The sequence below is a fragment of the Typopeltis vanoorti genome, chromosome 1 (genome assembly GCF_054136105.1).
Source record: "Typopeltis vanoorti isolate ZY-2024b chromosome 1, IOZ_Tvanoo_1.0, whole genome shotgun sequence".
Taxonomy (NCBI): domain Eukaryota; kingdom Metazoa; phylum Arthropoda; class Arachnida; order Uropygi; family Thelyphonidae; genus Typopeltis; species Typopeltis vanoorti.
Genome location: NC_143549.1, coordinates 91,026,192 through 91,050,991, shown reverse-complemented (window position 1 = coordinate 91,050,991; position 24,800 = coordinate 91,026,192). Strand labels below are relative to the sequence as shown.

The following is a 24,800-nucleotide window of genomic DNA, read 5'->3' as shown; positions in this document are numbered from 1 at the left end:
ACAAAAATGCACACTTCATATAGGTCTATTGGCAACTATTTTTATTGGTATCTGATACAAATCTACTTATTCAATTCATTAAACTATATGCATACACGTGTAATATTTTGTAATTGTAATTTATTATATTGTTTATTACGTTACTTTTTTACTCAATGTATTTTCCCTTTTACTTTATTTTTGTGGTTGCTTGAGATTGTACAAAATGCCTATATGCTTTGATTTCAAACTCACGTATAATACTTTAATCCTTTCGTAATCCACTTAGCTTACTCCCCCCCCTCCCCTTAATGCCGTAAAGTATGCTCTCACACATGCCAGTAATCATAGACCAAGGAATAGCCTCTGGTTGGGACCAAATCCTTAATCTACTTTGCTATAATTCTAGAGTATTATCCTTAAAAATTTATTTTTTATTAATGACTGCACCATTAAGCATCATGTAAAAGAATTTTCTATCTTTCCTTTACATACAAGAGAATATTTATCTAAGCATGTATAATAACCCTTAAATCAATTTTTTCTCAAGCAACTCCAAATTACTCAGTCGTGGCTGTTACTTTACTTATGTCACACAGGTTCAATTTGTTTTTATGAGACAGTGCATTGGCTAACAAGGATCAGGCAAGCTATTAACAAAACCAAACATGTTTATTTTAACTTGAACAATTTATATACAAAAGAAATGGGACATATCGCGTGCCTGATTCTTCACACATTCATTAAAACAATTCACTTAAAGCATTAAACAAAGAAATTATTTACACTTAACTTATTAGACATGGATGGATTTTTGCATACTCCACCTTACTCTCTATCCTATTAAATAAGGCACAATTATACTCAACACGTTCTAAGCATTAGATAATATTCTATTATACACATTGAAACTGACTTTCAGCTTTCTGACCTCTTCAACACATTATGCCATTAGTTAAACAGAATCAACATCTATCATCTGTACACACAATATAGGCTATTAACATAAAGCAATCTACTTACAAGCTCACTATATCATTGTACAATCCTGAATCCAAAAGGGTTAAGGGTGAATTCCGCTGGTTCCTTTCTTAATCTTCCGCGATGGCTGTGATCAGGCACTATCCGACGGTACTCGTCTGGCGATTTCCTCCCTTGTAACAGCGATATCAGGAACTGGTTCGGCTGCGACAAATCAGCATGCACGTGGATCGGTACACTCGTTGAAGAATTTCGGAAGGCTACCTTGAAATATGACCTCTTCTACCAGTGAATTCCCCATGATCTCTAGAATTACTGCTCACAGGACCCCAACTCTTCCCCTCCTCGAAAAGCTTGCCACAGGAACAAAAAATAAGAGAGAGATTTCACCCCTCAATCTCTGCCTTTTATATCATTGGCCGTCCCTTGGCCTTCCTTCCAAAACTTTCCAGAAGCACCCTTATCACCCACACTTATGTTAGGTTTTGGCAGTAAAACTCATAATCTGGTGACCTTTGAGACTGTTGTTGACCTTCAGTTTATTAGCCTAATCCGGTCTGAGCTTTTTAGTTATCACAAATTTTATTACATTACAGTAAGTTATATACACTTTTAATTATAAGTATTTTATGGCCCGTGCAAAATCGATATAGGTGAAAAAGATTTCTATTTTTCACCACAAGAGATTTTACACATGGATATATACTGTATATGATAGGGCAAAAATGTTATACTTAATCAGTCCACAGCTATGTAAAATTTGATAACACTATTATACAGTATTATATTAAAATGCTTATTCATTTCTTCTTTTTCTTGATCTTTCATCCAGACATCCAGTATTGTTATTGTAGCATACAATATCTTGCAGGTGCAGAAAATGGACATTTTTCCTAGGAACCTGTGGTATTTAAGAGAAATGTCATTTCACTCATTAGAAAGAGGATCATATTACATTACTTCTTTTATAAATGACTTTTTGATACTCCCTCTCCCCCACATTTTAATTCAGATTTTCAAATTTGTTAAATTCTCAAATTTACTGGGTTTAATTTTCAAAATTGTTAGATTAGTAATTAATAGAGAATATGTGGTTATTAACTTATACATTTTGGACCACTGATGGGCAGGGATGTGCAGTGTACAGTCTTTTCCAGTCAAGTCAACCCTGCTTTCCCACAGTGTGGCTTGTTTTCACAAAAGGGGTTCTTGCGAAACCAGCAAGTATTCCCGCTACAAAGGGATACTTCTTAGTTGGAGGAAATACCAACTAGACACTAGGTAGTAGATATTCTTCATCGCTTGGTAAAATACCACCTCCAAGCTTATTGGAGGTCTGAAGCAGCAAATGCCATGTTTGGTTTCCAGAGCAGGGATTCTGGTTTCTTCCCTTCCCCCCTTCTCTTCTCCATGCAGTATGAGTGATACCCTTCAAGGCCATGACAAACATGCTTAGAGAACTCATAAACTCCTCCATTTTGAGGGTACAACAGTTAAAATGGTGATGATGCAGGCCAGCCACCAGTTAGTGTTCTACTCAGGACTTGCTGACCATGCTTTCGACAATCGCCATAGGATACACTGGAGGAGGGCCACTCTATTGCACTGCAGCAAATATAAGTATGTGAGGCTATTCTTTCAATCTGCCTCAGCCCTGAAAAACTTTACAAACCTCAACAAATATGGGTGCATGAGACTGTCCCAAATTTGGAAAGCATTCATCCTCAGATCTTCAGCCCAATGGCCAAGACTATCCAATCTAGCCCACTTAGGACATGATTTAGGACTCTAGGCCTAACTTTGGTTGCCTTTCTTTAACCTCATTTGCCCAGTGTTAGTGCCTGCAAGCATATATCATTGTTTTTGTGATCTCTGATGATGGCAGTGTAATGTTGCCAAAATATAGGAAAGTATTAAAGTTATTACAATTAATATTTTACTATATGCTATTTCCCAAAAAATAATAGTTACATCATCATCATCAAATTCCTGCCATGTACCCTCAAGGGGTGTACAGGATATGATAGTACTACATGAAAAAAATTACATCATTATTAATTTCCTATCTACAATTTTCCTCCAAATCAGTCTGTTACTTGTCAAGACTCCAACATTATCAGATCTTATATTTCTATCGTCTAAAGCACTTTGTACCGTATCAATCCACCTATATCTTGGTCTTCCTCTGGGTCGTTTTGCTGCCAACCTGGCAGAGAACACTTGTTTTGCTAATCTTTCCTCGCCCATTCTGTTTAAGTGACCATACCACCTGAGATTAGCTGTGCTAACGCATTCCTGGATGCTGACAATGTCAAGTTCTTTCCTAATATCCTCATTTTTAATATGATACTGCCATTGATGCCATCTGTTCATGCCTATAATCTTTCTCAGGACTCTCATATCTGTGGTCTCTAGTCTTTGGTCAAGTGTTTTACTTCTGACCCAGCTCTCAGATCCATAAGTTAAAACTGGTTTGAACACTGCCTTATATACAGCTAATTTAGTGTTCCGACTAATTTCTTTCTTATTCCATATGAATTTATTCAATTGACTTCCCACCATACCAGCTTTGCTGATTCTGTTGTCTATTTCTATATTTAATTTACCATCTTCAGTAAAAATCGTGCCTAAATAGCTGAAATGTTTTACTTGTTCCACAGGTTCTCCATTCACAACACAGTTGACATTTTCAATGATTCTGCCTATTTTCATTGTCTTTGTCTTTTTATTGCTGACCTTCATACCATATCTATTACAACAGCTATTCAATTTAGTCAGAGAATCTTGCAGACTTGTAGCGGATTTATTTAGAAGTATAACATCATCCACATAAAGCAAAAAGCTGACATTAACATCTCCAATTTTGATATCATGTTTAATACCACTTTCCTTCATAATGTGATCCATATAGATAATGAATAACAGAGGGGATAATGTACATCCTTGTCTCACACCAGATTTAACATTAAACCATCTTCCTGTACTTCCTTCTATTCTAACTGCTGACTTACAACTCAAATAAAGACTAAGTATTGCTTGATATAATGCCCCATCGACACCATATAACTGCAGCATATTGAATAGCTTCTCTCTTGGCACCTTGTCATATGCCTTTTCCAGATTGACAAAACTTAAATACAAATCTTTGTTATATTGCCATGCTTTCTCGACTATTTGTCGTAAAGTGAAGATCTGATCCTGACAACCTCTATTTGCCCTGAATCCAGCTTGTTTTTCACCAAGCTTTTCTTCCACAATTCTTCTCAACCGTTTCTCAAGTATACTGGCATAGATCTTGCCAGGAACACTCGGTAGGGAAATACCTCTGTAATTCTTACATGCAGTTTTATTTCCCTTTTTATATATGGATACTATGAGAGCTCTACTCCAATCATTGGGAATTCGTCCCTCTGTCCAGGCTTTCTTAACTATGCAGTGCAGCCACTGTAACACTCTTATACCACCATACTTCAGCATTTCTGGTCGAATATCATCTACTCCTGCTGCCTTTCCACATTTCAAGCCTTTGATGGCTTTTTCTACTTCAAGTATGAATATGCATTCCTGACTGTATGCCTATTGAGTGTTTTTTACCACTGTGCTCTCACTGCTTGTTTCATTTAGCAATTTTTCAAAGTAATTACTCCATACTTCAAGGATATCTTTTTCTCCCGTTCTCATGTCACCTTTATCATCTCTAATTCCTTTTACAGCACTCTTTCCTCCATTCCTAAGCTTCTTCAACAACCTCCAGAATATTTTGCCACCTTCTTGATATTTATTTTCTATATTCTTGCCAAAGTCCTCCCATGACTTTTGTTTAGCTAGTTTTACACTGTGTTTAGCATTCTTGCATTTGTCTCTATATTCTCTAAGAGCACAAGCTGACTTATTTGACAGGAACTTTTGGTATGCTTTCTTCTTTTCCTTCACTGCCTCTTTAACTTCCTGTGTCCACCAGGGAGTTCTGATTTTTTTATCCTTACAGACAACCTCACCACATGCCTCTCTGGCAGAATCAATCAATGTTTTCTTCAGAGTTTGCCACTGAATCTCCAAAGTTTGATTCCTGTTCTCAAACTCTTCCATTTTTTCTTCAATAATCTTTGTGTATTTTAGTCTACAGCTCACATCTGAGAGCTGCTCAACTTTTATTCACTTTAAAACTTTGTTACATGTTATTCTTTTCAATATGAAATTCAATTTTATCCTGCTCAAGACTAAATAGTGATCACTTCCAATTTCAAATCCTCTGTACACTCTGGTGTCCTGCACCAGGGAGAAAACATCACTATCAACAATAACATAGTCAATGAGACTTTTCTTATTCCTAGCCTCTTCTCTCCATGTGAATTTGTGCACATTTTTATGTTGGAACATGGTGTTAGTAATAACCAGTCCATATCCTGAGCAGAAATCCAACAGATATTTGCCATTATTATTAGCTTTGCTCTTTTCTCCAAATTTTCCTAAAATATTTTTGTATGTCTCACAATCATTTCCTACTCTTCTATTTAGATCCCCAACAAGGACCAACTTTTCATTTTTCATTGTGTCAGTTGCTTTTTCTAAAGCCTCAAAAAATTCCTCCACTTCTACCTTAGTAGAACCTTCTGTGGGACCATACGCACAAATAAGTCTCATTGTCCAGTTCCCCATTCTCATATTTGCCCACATTACTCTACTTGAGACTGACTGCCATTCAAGAAGATTAGCCTCGTATTTTGTGTTGAATACTATGGCTACTCCTTCTTTTCCTTGATTGTCATTGCCTGAATATAACATTTTGTATTTATTGCTCAGAAAGATCTCACCAGTTTTGGTCTTTTTTGTTTCAGTCACCCCTATTATGTCGATCTGGTACTTATCTAATTCCTCAGCTAGCTCATTTCTTTGCCATTCAGGCTTCTTACGTTGATAGTACCGATCTTTAACTCTGGTGATGTTGAGTTGATGTTTATTTTCAGATTTGTTCCAGTAGCTGACTTTTCGCTGTTCACCCTGTTTCCCTGGCGAAAACAACGGGGGCCTTGTTTAACCGGGCGACGCCCCAGCCGGCATGAAATTTTGTCATGTTGTACCATCATTCTATATTTTGGTTTAACCAATAAGATTACAGTTTGGTCGGCTAAATCCCAAATTGCCAGCCCATCCTCGTCCATTCAGTATCCAAGTAGATACCCAACAGGGTGCACCACGAGAAGGTGAGGATTGGACATTAGGTCAGAAGCCCTGGTCGGTTCTCCGCATTCCTTTAAAGGCTATGTGGAGGTCTCCTCTCAGTTATACAGCTTTGACCCTTAAGCACCCCAATAATAGTTACTTCTGTGTGAATTGTTATGATTTATGCAGGCTGATAAAAGTCACTTTTTGTTAGTTATATTGATATCACATTTTGGTTGAAAAGCAATGCTTTGGTGAAGATATAAACAAATTATATCAATGAGCCACAGGTTTTAAGGCAAACAGATTGGCATCTCCTTATGAGTTAGGTTCAATGTCATGTCATAGTGTAGTAACTTGGTTTCAGAGAAACTAATTAATGCTGATAGGACTGTCAATCCTATCTGCATAGTGTGTTCTCTGGCTGGTTCTTGATGAAAAACCCAAGTCTCTAGTAAGAAAAAACACTGCTGTTGTGGAAGATTGGCTAACCAATTCTGAGATGAAAAACCCCTATGGACGTTGTTTGCATCCTAGTTGGGATTTGAATCTTGAGTGTTTCTGCCAAAGGCTGTTATTACTAACTGAGCTATGGAGACATCAAACAAGAGATATGGATAGGAAAGTCCTCTTCATAATTCAACAGTTCCTGTGTATCCTCAACGGCTACAAAGGATACTATGAAACTACTGTACTGTTGTCTTGTCAGATGACATCTTCAGATGTCATCACTGGTTTTGTGCTTCTCTTTTGCATTCTTCATAGGACAAAAAGGTCAGGTCCTTAATATTTCCCATCCAGTCTGTTCTTTGTCTTCCTCTTCTTCTTTTTCCTTGTATCATTCCTTCTAGAAGTGTAGGGATTCATGCCTTAACTGTACTATTAAGTTTACGTTATTGTCAATCTCTTATCAACAATCTTTAACCAAAGTAGTCTGTCACTTGTCTGAACTCCACTGTTGTCAGATCGTACATTTCTGTCTTCTAAGACATTTCTGACTTCACCAATCCACCTAGATCTTGGTCTTCCTCTAAGTCTTCCTTGCCATTCTTGCATTGTGCATCTGTTTTGTTAATCTTTTCTCTTCCATTTTGTTTAAGTATAGGAGAGAAAAGGTTAACAAAATAGGTGTTCAACATTATTTTTTATTTTTAAATTAAAAAAAAAATCTTATTTATGTATGTTCAGGATTAACTGTTTTGGTTCTCCGCAGTCAGGCAGAGAGGTTACGTGCTTATTGATTGTTGGGATAAATTACATAAGAATAGCAGTTGTTATAAGATGATATTACACTTTTCATACCAATAAATTATTATGACATGATACTATACTTCTTCATCTTGTGCCTTTCCCCATCTTTTTTGGGATCAGCCTTTTTACATGCTGCGACCTCACACGTGCAATCCCTCAACCGACTTGTCACAGAGCCTGACGTTGGGATGGGGAGAAAGGTATTTTTGTCTGTAGAAGTGTGTGTTCATGGGGATGGTTTGCCTGTTCGCAGGGATGAAAAACCCGATTTTCCAGGAGGAAAAAACCCTCCACTCTGTATGAGACCGGCTAACTCACCTTTAGTCGAAAGAGACCAAATAAAGGTTCCTCACATCATGGACGGGAATTGAACCCAGGTCTTTCCGACCAAATGGCTTCAACTATACTAACTGAGGTATGGCTCTTTTGACATGATACTATCTATACTTTACATGAAAATAACAGTTGCTATAAGATAATGTTACATATTTATATGAAAGTAGCAGATCATTATTCATGTTGCAAAGTACAAAAATCTCTTCTCCCTTTCTTTAGGGGGGGGGGCAATGATATCACTTCTATGTTAGAAAGTGGACTGTGATGCAGTGGTCCTGCTCAACCAGGAGTTGGTTCCTTGGATTCCAGTCTTGGTGGAAAAGGTCTAGGGTATTGTTCTGCCTGTGGTGGTGATGCTCATGTAGGATACGACTTCTCACCTTTTGTTTGAAGGCTGCAAGGAGACGGTCAGCCACCCCTCTCTCTCTGTGAAACTGTTATGCTGTCTGGTCTTGTGTGTTGAAGACTAGAAACTGTATATTACTGCTTTCTCGGTGATGAAGAGGGGGTAGTTGCAGATCGAATGGTTTTTTTGACTCTGCATAAACAAGATCGAGATATTCTTCTTTTGTATGAGACGACCACAGATTAAGGCTGCTGTTTGCTAAGACGAACAAATTAATTGGGTGTTGATGTTGACATTTTAAGTGGATATGCTGAACTGTTCCGTAGCCGAACAGACAGTTATCTGAAACATCCTGGTTGAAAATTTCTGTAATATAGTTGGAGTGGGTAGGGCATTGTGCCACATTCTCCACTGAACATCTGTGTCAGATTTGGTGGGTCCCAATGAAGTATTGTTTGAATGGGAAGATACAAGATTTTCCAATGAAGTGCTTTGATTGGACTGTTGTATTAGAGTGCTGTAGATTTTGTTTATATTGCAGGGTATAAGTTTCTCCCATGCATTGTTGGTTTTTATCAAAAAGATAGGCACCAGATCTTTTGCATCAGGGGGACTGAGCCTCCCCCTCTCCCCCTTATGTTATGCTATCAGGCATAGCAGTTTGAAAAGCAGATTTCACAGTATATCTGCTTGGTCTGATTCCTGTATTCCAAGTTTGCAAGTGATTTTAGAAAGTGCCAGTTGAGGCTCAGAGAAAGAGTCCCCAAGACCCTCATGCCTCACCAGCTCCATGGAGGAAAGTAAATCTCTATTTCAGTGATGGGGTTCCATGAGGATTTCAGGAAGGGATGCTGTCTTCACTGTGTGCTGGAAGTTAAACTTCTTCCATCTTCGAAGGGCATCTTTGTAGAAATTTGTTAGACTCACTGGCATGTGCACTCTTGTCATTCTTAAGGTTGTGGAGAAAGAGTGATCTCTAGTGGCAGAACTTAAATTATATCTTCAGTGGTGCATTTGTGTGCCATTTCTTGTTGTAGGGTATTAAGGAAAAAGCTAGTGTGGAATGTTGTTATCCTGTGAGTGTAGGTTAAGTTTTGTCCTCCTCCTTTAAGAGAAGTACTTATCTTGGAGTAGGAAAGCCAGTTTGTTTGGTTCCATATGAATCGATAGAACGGTAGACTGTATTTGTTTGATAAATTGCACTGGTGGTGTGAGAATCTTTAGTGTATGCCGAAAGACACTGGTAGCTATTTGGTCAACAATTATTGCTCTCCCTCTTGTGGAGGCAGAGGCTCATATTACTGCCCACTTTTCTAGTACTTGCTTGAAATGTTTAATGAGTATTTCCTAGTTCCTTTCCATGTAAGAGGGCATGTTTCCTAGGTAAATTCTCAGGTATTTTTTTCCCTCTGCAGACCAATCACCAGACATTGGGAATCTGTTCAGTTTATCCATTTGCCACACCACAGTCCTGTGGTTTTATGTGCTCAACATTAGCTCTGCTCACACTTTCCTGAATGCTAACAATACCAAGTTCGTTATGTTCACTCTGAGGCTTAAGTTAAAATTGGTTTCAACACTGTCCTTTATACTGCTGGTTCAGTGTGTGAGCTAATTATTCTCTATTCCATATAATTTATTCAATTTGCACTCTTATTCTCATGCCACCATTGCAATTTATCAAACAAATACAGTCAACCATTCTATCGATTCATATGGAACCAAACAAACTGGCTTTCCTACTCCAAGATAATTTAACTTCTCTTAAAGAAGGACATATTTTTCTTTTCAATATGGAATTTAATTTTTATCCTGCTTTTGTTAGAAAAATTGTGGTATCCACAATTTGTCTAAGAAAACTAAGAGATGACCACTTTCTGTTTTGTATTTTGAACTTGCATGAAGATATTGCTATTGTTATCTCTTCTCCATCTAAATTTGTTGCATGTCTTTGTGTTGAAACATAGTGGTGATTAGTCTGGTGCCTCAATAGAAATCTAGCAGGCATTTGCCATTATTATTATTAGCTTTGCCTTTTTCTGTAATTTTTCCCAAAATGTGAGGAAAATAAAGTAAGGAAATGAATCCCTAGGGATTCATTTCCTTACTTTACTTTCAGATCTCCACGGACCTGCTTTCCATTGTCTTTGTCAGCTGCCTTCTCTAACAACTTGATAAATTCCTCAACTTATTCTTTAGTAAAACTTTCTGTGGGATCACTGATTAACTTGATTGGGCAATTAAGCAGAGTTATGTACCCAAGTTATCATGCTTACTTCTTATTAAGTCTAGAATGTTCTTTGGTGAAAACATTCTAGATTCTTCCATAACACATAAGTCTGAACTTGATCACTACAGAAAAAGAAGAAAGAAAAAAAGAATTTTTTTTTTTTTTTTTTGGCTGAGTGAATAGTGTCTACTCTGTAATCAACAGGTTGTGTTAGATGAATGAATTTCATCACCCAGTATAAGACCACCACCCTGCTTATAAGAAGTCTGTAATGACTTGAAAAAGTTTGCTTGAATTACTAAATGACAGAAAAAGAAGAAAGAAAAAAAGAATTTTTTTTTTTTTTTTGGCTGAGTGAATAGTGTCTACTCTGTAATCAACAGGTTGTGTTAGATGAATGAATTTCATCACCCAGTATAAGACCACCACCCTGCTTATAAGAAGTCTGTAATGACTTGAAAAAGTTTGCTTGAATTACTAAATGACAGCTAAACCTGTTCAGACCCCATAAACTGTGTTGGCCTTTGTTACATATTAGCAAATCAGTTATTAATGCTCTCATTGAAATTTAAGACAGATGTACAGGTACAAGCCTGAGTGCCATGTCTAGTTTTGGGTCTGTGTGATTAAACACTTGCTTTCTCTTAATTATTATGTATTATCTAAGATGGATTTATGGTGTGCATTTTAGTGAATGTGCTCATTTTTTTTTTGTTGCATATCTTGATCATTTGCAGTTTGATCAAGATCATTTTTTGTTCCCAAATGAACAGTACAGACTTATTTTTGCTGTGTGTGTGTGTGTGTGTGTGTGTGTGTGTGTGACAAAATATCATTAAAACTCCAAAATAAGTATACACTTCTCCGATTATGTATGTGTGTAATTAGATGCAAAATGGAACATCACTGATACCTGGGCTCTCCTCTCTCATCCACACACAATTGTAGCAGGTAGGTGTCTGTGATATTTAACAGGATAGTTAAATGGTACACACATTCATCAGTATTATTTGCTATCACAGTTGTATGAAGGAACATCAAGACCATGCAAGTAGTTATTTCTGTATTTCTGTTGAATAAACATCTTTAGCCTTTCTGCACAATCAAAACCTGCAATAAAATGCCTAAACTTATCAGCTATGAGAGCAGTTACTTTGTGATAGTAGTAGTATATTGCCAGTTCCTAAACTACCTGAGACAAACTGTGGATGAAGACAACTCTGTTTTGTGGGTGTGATTACAATTTTAACATTATATCCCTGAAGATATGATAGAGACGAAATATTGAAAAAATTAAACCTGCTGTTTAATTATTTCTCTTTGTGCTGTGGTTATTCCATTAAATTGTGTTATGAAGACAACTCTGTTAATGGACCTGAAACTAGCAGTATATTCTAACGAAGCAGATCTAGATTTTCATCTGTCAGTTATTTGAACATGTCATTTGATAACTCTAGCAGTGTTGAATGAGCTCGAGAGATCTAATTCTTATCAAGATACAAACATCACCTTGTTTTGAAAGTGGAAGAAAAATTTAGAATTGTTTTTTTTTTTTTCCCCTATGAGTTGTGACCATGTTTTGCAGTGTCATTAACAAATGAAAATGCTGAGGAGAAAGCATCATCCCAATGAATGGCATTTTTTTATAGATACATCAAAGTTTAGTTTGAAAATCATGTTATCCATAATGGAAATAAATATCCCTCTGTTCCAGTTCCATGTAAAGGATTCTTATGAGAATATAGCTTTGCTTCTTTAAAGACATTAGCTATCATGAATAGAAGTGGGAATGCAGCTACGCCTCATGAAATATTGTTGCTCAACTATTTTATCTGCTTCCATCACCTTTTCACCATCAGCACTCATTAAGATTATTCTTTCATAGTCATTCTTCCTTTTACTTGCCACATAATGAAAGAACTCTTTGAGATTTCCTTTGACCTCCTTGGCTGGTTACCTTTTGTATTCTGATTTTGCCTTCCTTACCATGCTGGTCACCTTTCTTGCCACCTGTATTCGTGAGTTTGCTGGTCGCCTTTCTCCTTATATGCCCTCCACAGCATTCCTCTAGATTCCCATTAACTATTTCCCATGCACTCCTAAAATTCTCTTGCAGGGTTTTATTGGCATGTCACAAATTCAAAGTTTCTCCTAATCTTGTCATAATCACCTGCCTTGTAGTGCCATGTAATCACCATCTTCACAGTATATTCCTGATGTTTTACAGTCTCCCAAGTGAAAAACCTCATGATCACTTTCCCAGTTGGCAGCAGTTGGCTAACTTTGTTGTGGGTAGCTATTCTGATCCTATGACCAGATCAATTACTCACACCTCGAGTGCCCTCCATCACATGCTGCCTCAAGTACAAGATCATAATTATCTCTAATAATTATTGTAATTATCAGTTTGATTTCATGTGATTTCCTTCCTGTCATGTGATTTAACAGGAAATTTGGGATGAAAAGATTACAAGTTCTTTACCACATTGATTGAACTATGCTACCTAACATATTGTGTTAGGTAGCATAGTTCCCTAATCCCTAACTTCATCAACAGGAAGTTGATGAAGTTATGGATTTGGGGATGTTGATAGATAGTGTGTGTTAAAGTTCAGAGGCACATTGCTGAGGTAATCAGGGTATCTCATAGGATTATCTGTTTATTGATTCCTCTTTATAAGGTCTTGCTATGCTCAGGTCTGATGACTTGGGTTTCTTTGTAATGAAGTATTGGATAGCATCCATTTTGATCCAGTGATCAAAATGATCAGTGGTCTATGAATTCTTCCTGTGAGGATAGATTGAAGGTTGGTGGGTTGCGACAGTTGTTTGATAGGTGGAAAAGAGAGGATATGAGAGAAACATTTGTTACCAAAAGGGTTTTATAGGATTGATGCAGAGGATATATTTCAGCACTTGGCTGAAATATATTTTTTGCTTGGAGAGGTGAATTGAGTGGAATGGATTGCCAGAGTAAATGTTTTGTCTATCATTGAGTTCGAGGAGAGGTATGATAGAGGTTGTGTTGGATAGCTTTGATCTCCCATGATGAATCTTTGGACTACATGGAGGTACCCATGCAATAATAGTAATAATTTTTTTTTCACTAAATTTTGTTATACCTCATAATAGCCAAGTACAGTGGAATGAAATTATCTGTTAAGTATACTCTGTGAGCTAACTTAGAAAACTCATTAAGTTTCCCTCATTTTTTCCTGTTAAACTCATCAATTTACAGTTAATCAGTGACTCCCATGACACAGTCCTTCAGCACTATTCTCAGCATGTCTTCATCGCTCTTGGCATTCCTTAAAAATCTAGATGGTCAGTTGACAGAAACCAATGTGAAATTCAACAAAATATTTGTATTTTAATAAATTATCATATTTATTTTGTTCTTGGTTAATATTAACTTGTTCATACCTAGTTATTTTGCATATGGGAAATGCCTAAGTTTCAGGGAGAAAAAATTGTGCCACACTAATCATTATTCACATAGTGCCCATCATGCCTCTGCATAAACTCATTTAACATTCTTCAAGCAAAAAAATCCACTCTCACATCTTTGCCTGCTCCATTTCTGCAGGTGATCCTTTGTTTTTTTTTCCCTTACCAAAAAATTTTTTCTGCATCTCCTATAAAATCGTAGTGACTTATGTGTTTCTATCATATCCCTCTTTCTCCTGTTTAGCATATTACAACTTACATACCTCATAGCAGGTATCTTGCAAACCTACCACCATTGTAGTAACCTACTTCTTATGGAACCAAGGCGACCAAATCTGAGCAAGATAGCATGATATGCTCCTATCATAGGCTTATAAAAAGAGATAGCAACTTCCTTATCAGTATATTTGTCACTGTTTTTCAATGACAAATATACTGATTTATACTGACTTAAGTGCTCCTTGTGTTTTACCTAGTTTTTTAGTACATTCCTTCACCTGCCAATCCTCTTCCATATCCCTCCTCTCATCAGGTTTTTCTTGCAATGTAATTTCACCAGTGTAATATACAGCCTGCAGTAATCTCCACTTCCCTTTAACATATTAGGCATTCTGCCAAATGTTTTCACAAAGTCCAGCATTATCATGATATAACCATTTCCCTTATCTAACTCAACTGTAATTATTGTAGAAAGTGAATAAATTACTCAGGCCAAACCTCCCCTTCACAAATCTGTATTTGCCCCCTTTCCCGTATGATATCATTCGTATCTGCCCATTCCTGAATTTGAGCTCTAACCACCTTTTTCCAGCAATCTTAACTATTTCTTCAGAGATTAAAGCCAGTCTTTTATAAATTTTCTACTCCTGTCTTGGATCTAGTTGTAATGGAACTATCTTTCTATCTTTTCACTCCCTTTGTTATTCTGGCAGCATTGAGATTCCTGGTAGTGTGGTATTGGCAATTCCATTTATGGAATTGTCAATACCACACTATTGTCTTTCTTTCACACTCATCTCACTCATGTTTTCCTTTATCTTTCTTCACTTTGCCATATCACTCACCATGTATTTCTCCACCTGCAAAGGCTCATACTTTGTCCAGTGTAAGACTGTTAAGACAGGCTTACTCCCCTGTAAAGTGGCAAATCTAGGTTCATGCATTTGATTAAGTAAATATGGCAAAGTGTATTTTTATTTTAATAAAATAAAAAAATAAACACTTTTTTATTTTAATAAAATTGCTATATTTTAGTAAGAATAAAAACTTTGTGTATATTCATGTGGATTTTGAAAATCATCGTTGTTAAAATAGGTATCTCTGCTATATTATCTTTCAGCTTTCAAAATGATTGAAGGAGGCCAAGCACTGTTCCAGAAGATTGTATTTTTATTTGGTAATGTTGTATGCTTAGCTTTAGCTTTGTATAAGTGTTCTTCAATGGGATTACTTCCAACACATGCATCTGATTGGCTAGATTTTGTTGAACCCCAACAGGTATGTGTATTTCTCATAATACAGTTATTATTTACACCTTTCCAATTCTTAAACTAGAAATATAAATACTTTTGGTCAGGAGGAGTCTTATTATTATTATCATTATTAGGTTTGTAGGAAATTAAGAATTCATCAAGGGAGGCCAAACATTACCCACACCAGCTGTCAATACCACTCCTCAACCTATCCACACTAGATGCACTTCAACATGCAAACTGCACTCATTGCTTTGTGAGAGAAAAAACTCTCTCTCTCTCTCCCCTTTCTTAACTGCACACAAATATAATTTCCATGAAGTTTATAGGCCTATAAACTTCCGATTTCCAGTGATTTTCCTTGGAACCCAGGAAACCATCTGTACACAGTATTCCAGGTGTGGTCACATCAATGCCTTGTGAAGACAAAATGACTTTTTTCTCTTTCCATGTTAGTGTTTGTTTTAACACTGCAGTGATCCTGTGTTGTATTTGCAGTTTTTGCTATGTGATCTTTGAATTCCTATCCACATTATGAAAAGATCCCTAGCATCATCCTTTCTGCAAGCATAACCCCTCCAATATAATATGCCATTGAAAACTCTTATCACATCAAAGTGTATAAACTTATACTTACTAAAACTAAAATGATGGTTATTATCATCTGCCCACAGTTCCAGCCTATTCCAATCATTTTAGAGGTGCTATATATATCAGTAGCATCCTTAATTGTCCTGCATATCTTTGTATCAACATCAGGCAGTTAAACATCCTGTCAGGTCCTTCCCGATATCATTAATGCAAGATTGAACAACACTAGTCCAAAGACTTATCCTTGAGGTATACATCACTGGTCAACTTAAATCTGGCAGATTAACATCTGCATATACCACTTTCTGATAATTGTCACTCAGACAGGCCACTTATCGAAGTTAATAGTTTATATTCCCAAACCACATTTTCCAGTTTATGCATGAAAAGCTGTAGATTCAAAGTATATCCAATCCCTTTATCCAACTTACTATTTATTTAGATAAAGCCAAATATTTTGGTCTGAAAATTACAGGCCATCTTTGTTGGCAATGACAGTTGATTACAAGGTAGAATGCAAACAATGGATTGATTTGAAACAGAAAGAGCCACATGATGTTATACATACAACTACTGGGGGATACATAGGTTAATCATGACTGCAAAAAAAAATTATTTATGTGCTATTCTGATAATTTTCCCATATTATTTTAGATAAGATGGGCAGTTGTTCTGATTCAACTGGTGAAGCAAGGCCTCAGCACTCTCTTTAAAGAAACGCTCAAATTTATACTGACAACCATGAAGTAAGCAAGTTTCAGATCCCAAAGAATGTTGTGATCTGTGTCTATTCCGTGTTGAACCAAGCCAGATTTATCAGATTTCCTGTAGCAAATGTAAGATTGGTGTTCTTGCATTCTCTTTTCTATTGAGCATCCAGTTTGTTTGAAATAGGATAGATGACAATCACAAACAACTACACCAAGGAGAGGAGAGACAGAGGGGAGCTTTTATCTTTTGAAGAGGGAAAGCAAGTTGATTATTTATTTGATGAGTATAAAAATAGCCACTAAATTGTATTTCTGCATAATTCTGGAAATCAGTTTTGAAATGCCTGAAATGTATGAGATTGGAACTCGACATACTGTTTCCCTGTTATTTAAGTTAGGCTTGTAGGCATCAAACAGATATTGCATAGTCCTTTCTGAGAAGCCATTTAATTTCATATACTATTTGATGTTTTAAGAGTTCTTCCTGTAATTAATGTGGAGTAGAACAAATAGTGTTATCACAGCAAAATAAATTTTTATAATCCCTGTTTATTAAGAAGGATTGCGAGTGGAATTGCTGAAGAATGTAACATCCAATGAAAGTAGACTTTCGATACACTAATGTAGTTAAATCACCTAATGGTGAGCAGACAAGAAGAATGTCTACAAAGGATAATTTATCTTTCAATTTCCATAGTGAATGTAATATATGAATTCAAAGTATTTATGGTAGCTAAAAACAATAAAGTTTCTTTATTGTGAGGCCATATAGTAAAATGTCAGCAATATATCATCATAACACTAATTACAAGTATAGACCATATTGGTCTGTTCCAGTCTCATTATCCATCCAATATCCTTTTTTGAGGTGGACCTTCTCTTTCCAGTTGGCTTATATTTTAGTATTTGTTTAAGATGTCGGGTGTTGGCCATTCGGTTTACATGTTCAACCCATTTTTGTTTATAATTGTTTAGTTTTTCTTCTATTGATTTTGTTTTTAGTTCTTTTAAAATGTCTTCATTCCTTTTTTTGATCTAATAATGTGTATTTTGCAGTTCTTCTCATAAATATCATTTCACTTGTTTTGTTTGTTTATTGCCCAAATTTCACTGCAATATAATAATGTGGGCACTGCTAAAATATTGTATAGACCTTCAAGTGTGTTTCTTTTTGTACTATATTTGGGTTGAGTGTTCTATTTATCAGGCCTATAATGTGTAAAAATTTTAAAGTTTTTAATTTTTATAATGGATATGCAATATATGCCAAACTTAAAACAAAGGTTGAGGGATATGGATGCAAAAAGGATGTCTTCTAGATGCTTTAAATAAAAGTTGGGGAGAGTGGACCTCCCATGGCAGTTCCTTCCACTTGGCTGTAGAACCTGTTTTGACAAAGTATCCAGAATGCATTACAAAGTTGAATAGTTTCACAGTATCCCATGGAAATGATTCAGAATAGCTGCAATGTCTCCTTAAGTATAACTTAACTGAATGGGAAAGGTACATTGGTAAATAGGGATTCTGTATCGAAGGTCACCATAAGATCGATGGGTTGTGGGGAAGCATTTTTCAGCTTATATAGAAAATGGGATGAATTTTTTTATAAAAGAGCAGGACTTGACAGTATGAGAGACCAATCTTCCTTTAGTAAATCCATGCTATTCCTTGCAAAGTATAGTTCTGTCTGTCAATCCATTTCTGTATACAGGTTCTTACCAATGTTTCTAAAATCTTCACTGTTACTTCAATGATACTGATAGGTTGGTAGTTACATGCCAGTTTTTACATAATCCTTTTACAAGGACTGTCATATATTTTTTCCATTCCTGTGAGATCTTTCCTGAGCTTAGATTCAAATTATACAAAAATTGATTGGATAAAAGAGAAATCTCATAAGAATGAGGGAGAATTTATTGAGTTCTTGCGAGACACTTTCTCAAGCAGTATGTGAAAGAAGGAACTTGAGATCAAAGCGTGTTAGATTTGTTCATAGTATCAAAAGGGGGTCTCATCTATGAATATGATTATTTTATCACCAGTCGGTGACAGTGATCATGCCGTGGTTACTGGGAAATAGCTAATTATATAGATGTTCCAATTAGGACATGGTACAGGCTGAATTACAAAACTAGAAATTTTGATCAACTCAGGAGAATACAATCTTTGGTTCCATGGTATCAGCTACTGAATGGAAAAGATATCAGCAATACATGGGAATCTTTGAAAAAAGATTCCCATGTATTGCTGATATCTTTTCCATTCAAAACTCTGGTCATCTGCTGATAACCAAAGTTTGAAGAACAAATAGGGTGGGAGCAAAATGGATGTACAACATTATTAAGCAAGAGATCCATGAGAAGATGATGATCTGGAAGGAGTATTGTGAGAATTAGAGCAAGAGGCATTATGCAATATATAAAGCACAGAGTATTATGCAGAAAGCTAAATTGAGATATGAAAAGAAATTGGCTATGAAAGCTAAAGGCAGTTCAGAAGAATTTTATCATTATGCTGCAAATAAAAGACAGAATGAATGTGGAAGAATACCGTTACTGAATGCAGATTTCAACCTCATTTGCATGAGGTTGAAGTGCTGTTGCACCAAATTCTAAGAATTTGGTGCAACAGAAACCAAATTTGGCAATAGAAACAGATGGAATGTCAGCATGTATGCTAAAGGAATGTTCAGTCCTGTCTAGGCCTTTGACATATTTGTATAACTGGGTCTCAACTCAGAAAAGATACCACAGGAGGCGGAAAGAATGTATGATAGTTCCATTGTATAAGGGTGGTGCAAAATTGTGTGTGTCTAACTGCTAACCTATCAGTATCTCTGGAGTGGTGGTGAAGATTTTAGAGAAGTTGCTAAAAACTGGCATACAGAAATGGGTTAACAGGCAAGCTATACTATGTAAGGAACAGCATGAGTTTACTCAAGGGAGGACATGTTTCAGCAATTTGCTCATATTTTATTACAATGTTATGGCTGAGTTGGATAAAAGAAACGGATATGCTATGATACTATATAATATACACATATAGTATCATAGCATATCCATCTCCTTTATCCAACTCAGCCATAACATTGTAATAAAATATAAGAGCAAACTGCTAAAACATGACTTCCCTTTAGCAAAAAAAATATATATATAATATACACACTGGGGTGCACAGCAGCTAGGTTCTCGTTCTTGCACCAACCAAACACAAGTGATCAAATTAAAATGCTCCCAAATTCCTTCCTTAAAGGATCCCAACTGGGGCCAGGCCTAAAAATAATATTTAATATTGAAGGTTTCTCCAATGTCAAGCAAGATCTCATTGCAAATATTTGCAGACGGCGATGTGTTCTGCCTGCAAGAAACTCACAGAGGGGAAGATACCACCAGACCTTACATCCATGGCATGAAACTCATCAAAGAGATATCCCATGATAGATATGGTAGTGCAATATTTACTAAAGAACACTTAATTCCATCATCCATTGACTCAACGAACAACAGAAACATGGAGATTATTACAATCACATTTAAAAAATCTCAATCACCTCAGTTTATAAACTGCCAGAAGAAGCTTTCTTTTTCCCCAATATCCTCCTCAATAATAATGCATACATGACTGATGTCGTATTAGGTGACTTTAACAGCCATAGTATTAACTGGGGCTACACAAAGTCCAATGAAGATGGAGAATTTGTTGAAAAATAACCTGAAAACTTCTTTCTAAACCTGATAGATAATCCGAAACTCCCTGCATCTTTCACAGTGGCAGATGGAATCAGGGCTATAACCCTGACCTCATATTTGTTAGCTCAAAAATATCCAGCACGTGTTAAAAAGGTTTCAAATCCCATTCCACATACTCAACATAGACCTCATATTCGTCAGTTCAACCCAGCCATTATTCAACATAGTCCCTTAAAGACGACAATTTCATTTCAAAAAAAAGTAATTGGAGGGTTTTGGAAGATCTTGACCACTTCATAGGACCAGTCCGTCCCTCCAAACCCTCAAGAGTATCCCCAATTCATAAAAATACTGAGGAAAATCTCCACCAAACACATTCCCCCAGGATCCCACACAAACTACATTCCAGGCCTTTCCAATGATATACAAGCCCAGTATGCTAATTACTTACAACTTTACAGTGGCAACCCCTTCTCAGAGGAGACTATCCATGCAGGAGAAAAATTATGCTCTGAGATGGCAGAGGAAAGACATTCCTCATGGAAAAAAGAAATAGAAGCCCTTGACATGACTCATGGTAGCAGATGGGCATGGAAGTTTATCAACAGAATTATGAAGGATTTCACCAAGTCAAATGAGCATCCATAACAACTAATCAAATTGCTCACCAGCTGCCACTGAGAGGAAAATTCTCTAAAAAGCACCCCCCCCCCAAAAAAGAAAAAAAAAAGATATTTAGAATTCCCAAGTGAGGAAAAAAATATGACTAATTCAGATTTCACAATCACTGAACTCAATGCTGCAATAAACTTATTAAAATCTAGAAAATCTGTAGGCCTTAATGATATCTGTAATGAACAAATTAAACATTTTGGATCCAGGACTAAAGAGTGGTTATTAAACTTATACAACATTTGCCTCAGAACCCTAAGGATACCAACTATCTGAAGGCATGCTAAAAGTGATGGTCTTTTTGAAACCAGAGAAAACTCCAACCAAAGCAAAAAATTACAAATTAAAAAATTACTCTATATCACTACTCAGCATCCTCTTTAAACTCTATGAACGATTAATTTTGAATAGGCTACAACTCATAATCGAACACCATCTAATATATTGCTGAGCAGGCTGGTTTTAGACCAGGAAAATCCTGTACATCACAAATTCTCAACCTCATTCAATATATAGAAAATGGTTATGAGCAAAAACTAGCCACAGAAGCAGTCTTTTTAGACCTCAGCATACAATACTATAAACTATCTCGCACTCAAAAATAAAATATATGGAATAATTAGAGACTTATCACCTTGTCCTTCTGATCTAGTCATTCTTGGAAAACAGATGCTTTTTTGTGGACCTGGGGGTAGGAAGAGCCAATGTCATCCCCAAAAAAACAGCCTCCCCCAGGGAAGTGTGTTATCACCATTACTTTTCAACATCTACATCAATGATCTCCCCATCTTTCCAGGAACTAGAAATTTTATCTATTTTGATGACCTTGCCTTAGCTACTCAAATAATTTCAAGTCCATTGAAACTACTCTATCTTGCCTTAAATAGTCTGACCACACATTATAGCAATAATTAATTAAAACCAAACCCCTTTAAAACTCAGACTGGCCTTTTCCAAAGGAAGCCGACAAAAAAGTACAGATTTCTTGGGAAGGCTCTTATATAGAACATTCCTGGAACCCAGTCTACCTTGGTGTGACTCGATTGCACTCTTTCATATAAAACACACATAGAAAAAACAAAGCAAAAGTTAATGCAAGAAACAATATACTAAAAAAGCTTACTTCCTCCAAATGGGGTGCAGACCCCTAGCACACTGAGATCTTCTGCCTTGGCTCTTTGCATATTCATCTGCTGAATATGCCTGCCCTGTATGGGCCAGATCCTGTCATGCTGAAAAACTTGACCCAGCACTAAATGAAAGCTGCTGCTTAATTACAGTATTCCTGAAACCAACACCATTAAGAGACACGTATACTTTGGTTGGTATTGCACCCCCCCCACCCCCTTTAATTTGAAGATCTGCATTCCCAGCTGATGAGAGGAGCAGACAAATGAATGATGAGTGCCACCCACTATTTGGCCAAACTACAGTGTCCCAAAGACTAGGATCCTGACGGCTTTCTAGCAACTGTTGAACCACCTAAAAACCTTCTAGAGACTAGACTTCAGCAATGGTTTGCATAATACCCTGAGAGTAATACTGATATTCCAACAGCTGAACATCTTCCACATGGCACGCACTTGGACTGGAATACTTGGAAAGGCCTCAACAGACTACGAATGATAGGACACTGAAAACAAAACCTCATCCATCATATGGGGAAACCAGTTGGAACACCTTTCTTGCCCCCTTCTTCAGCCTTGCACAAATGAGTACCTTACGTCCTGCAGAGAAAGTGCAGTTGATTGCGCAAGATACTGGAGGAACATCTGACCATATTTATTGTAAATAACTTATATATATATAGTTTCTTTTTCCTTCTTATTTTACCTATTAAATTTAAGCTGTTCTCATTTGTAATGTATCCTAATTTGTTGTAAATAATGTTGTACCAGTTAGTTACTACTGTACCACTTGTGTTTGGATATGAAATAAATAAATATACACATACTGGTCACTGAATTAGAAATCTTTATACAAATATACATAAATGTCACTTACGTAGCATATTTGCAAAATTCTTGTTCACGTGTCACCACATGTTCTGGGCAACTATTTCAGAATGTTGCTGGTCAGTAATCATCAATAGCATTGATCACAATGTGAAAATCAATTTTCGAGTTTGATAAAAGACTTATTGTCATTGCTCGTCTGGCTGGAGCCATGATTTTGAAAACCACAGAGCTGACTGGTTTCTCAAAAGGTGAGATATCCCAGGTGTTTAATCAGTGGAAAAATAGCCCACATTACTTATCTAAAAAGCATAATTGTGGTCCTAAGACAGTCTGTCAGGAACGAGCAAGCTAAACGTGCATACCACAGGAATGTGAGGCCGTCTGATGTGTGTAATATTGAGTTTCCCAATGTCAAGAAAAAATATAAGTTTACATAGGATGTTCTGAAACTTTATTTTTAGGATATAATTAAGAAATAACTGTTTCTGTGAAGAGCAGGTTTGTTTGCTATGATATAAAGACTTGAAATGGATGATGCATGACAAATAGCTTTCCTTAATGCCTTTTAAAAGAGTAGATTTGGTGCAAAGATTCTGCTGATGTAATATACAATGAAATGAAATCATGTTATCGAAATTTTTTATTTCATTTTGTAGCAATGCAACAAATCCTTCATGTTTTCCTCTCATAGGAGTACCATCTATTTATGCACTTACTAAATTATGCAAATTAAGCTTTGTTTCCCAACATTTATCGTTAAAACTATTAAGAACGTCATGTTGAAAGTTTAAAATAAATTTATTTAAATTTATTAAGAACATCAATTCTGTACATTCTCCCCATTGAACAATGAATAAGTATAAACACCAACCATAGAATAAGGGTAGATCGATAGTAGTGGTTGATTTCTTAACATTGTGCTTTAAAAATAATGATTTTTTAAATATAATTAATTAAAATACATGCTGTTTGAGAATGTATAATTTGTAAATAACGAAGATATATAATTGACAAAATATGAGAAAAGGCCACATGTTGCCGAAGGACCATAGGTTCCCCATCCCTGTTATAGATGGATATAAGCAATTCTCATTCCAAAATATTTAAGTTTGCAGGAGCATGGATTACTATACACAGTAGAAATGATCTTTTGGTGAGCAGATAAAGGTGGCTAATTTTTGGTAAGGCCAGAAACAGTCTGCATGTTATACCTTTTAAGAATGCATATAATTTTTAATGTTTTGTAATATCAAGCAAGAGCATAAGTAAAAAAAATTTTTCTTACTATTATTATATGATATCTATGATATCCCCCTCTCTTTCTCCTATCAGTCAACTTCTGCAATCCACACACCCTCAATCTATTTTCATAGGGAACATTCCACAGATCACTAACCATCTTGGTCATTCCCCCTCTGAATCTTCTCCACTTCTTCCTCAAACCTAAGAAACTCAGGAGACCAGACCTGAGCACAGTAATCCAGGTGTGGATGCATCAAGGCCTTATAAAGAGGAATAACAACTTCCTTATCTGTACTTGTTAATGTGTTTTTTGTGTTCTTCAATAGCCAAGTAATCTTATTGGCTACCTTAGCAGTATGTTCTCTAAACTTTAGTTCTCTGCTTACCACTTTCCCCTAAATCTCTATCTTCATCTATTTCCTGGAGTACAGTGCCTCAATGTGACACACAGCTTATAATCTGTTTATCCCAAAATGTATTACTTTACATTTCTCCATTAAACTGATACCCATTATCTTTTATTCATACTGACATCCTATTTAAATCATACTGTAAGCTCTCCACATTGCTTTGATTAACTATTACTCTATCTAATTTTGCATCATCAGCAAACGACTGAATATTTCCTTCCAAGTTATTCCTATATCATTTATGTAAATATTAAACTGTAATGGTCCCATCACTGAACCTTGAGGCACCACTAGTCACTTGTTTTCGCCTTGATTCTGTCCCT

The 24,800-nt window shown here is 36.2% G+C and overlaps 1 protein-coding gene across 1 annotated transcript in view; it reads left to right on the top strand.

Annotated features, from left to right (window-relative positions):
* EMC4 (ER membrane protein complex subunit 4) overlaps nucleotides 1-24,800 on the top strand; it is a 36,224-nt gene that overhangs the window by 8,421 nt on the left and 3,003 nt on the right. Inside the window, exon 4 of the mRNA XM_090392156.1 lies at nucleotides 15,073-15,230. Within this exon, the coding sequence (XP_090248282.1) occupies nucleotides 15,073-15,230 (158 nt within the window). The remainder of the gene's footprint in view (nucleotides 1-15,072; nucleotides 15,231-24,800) is intronic.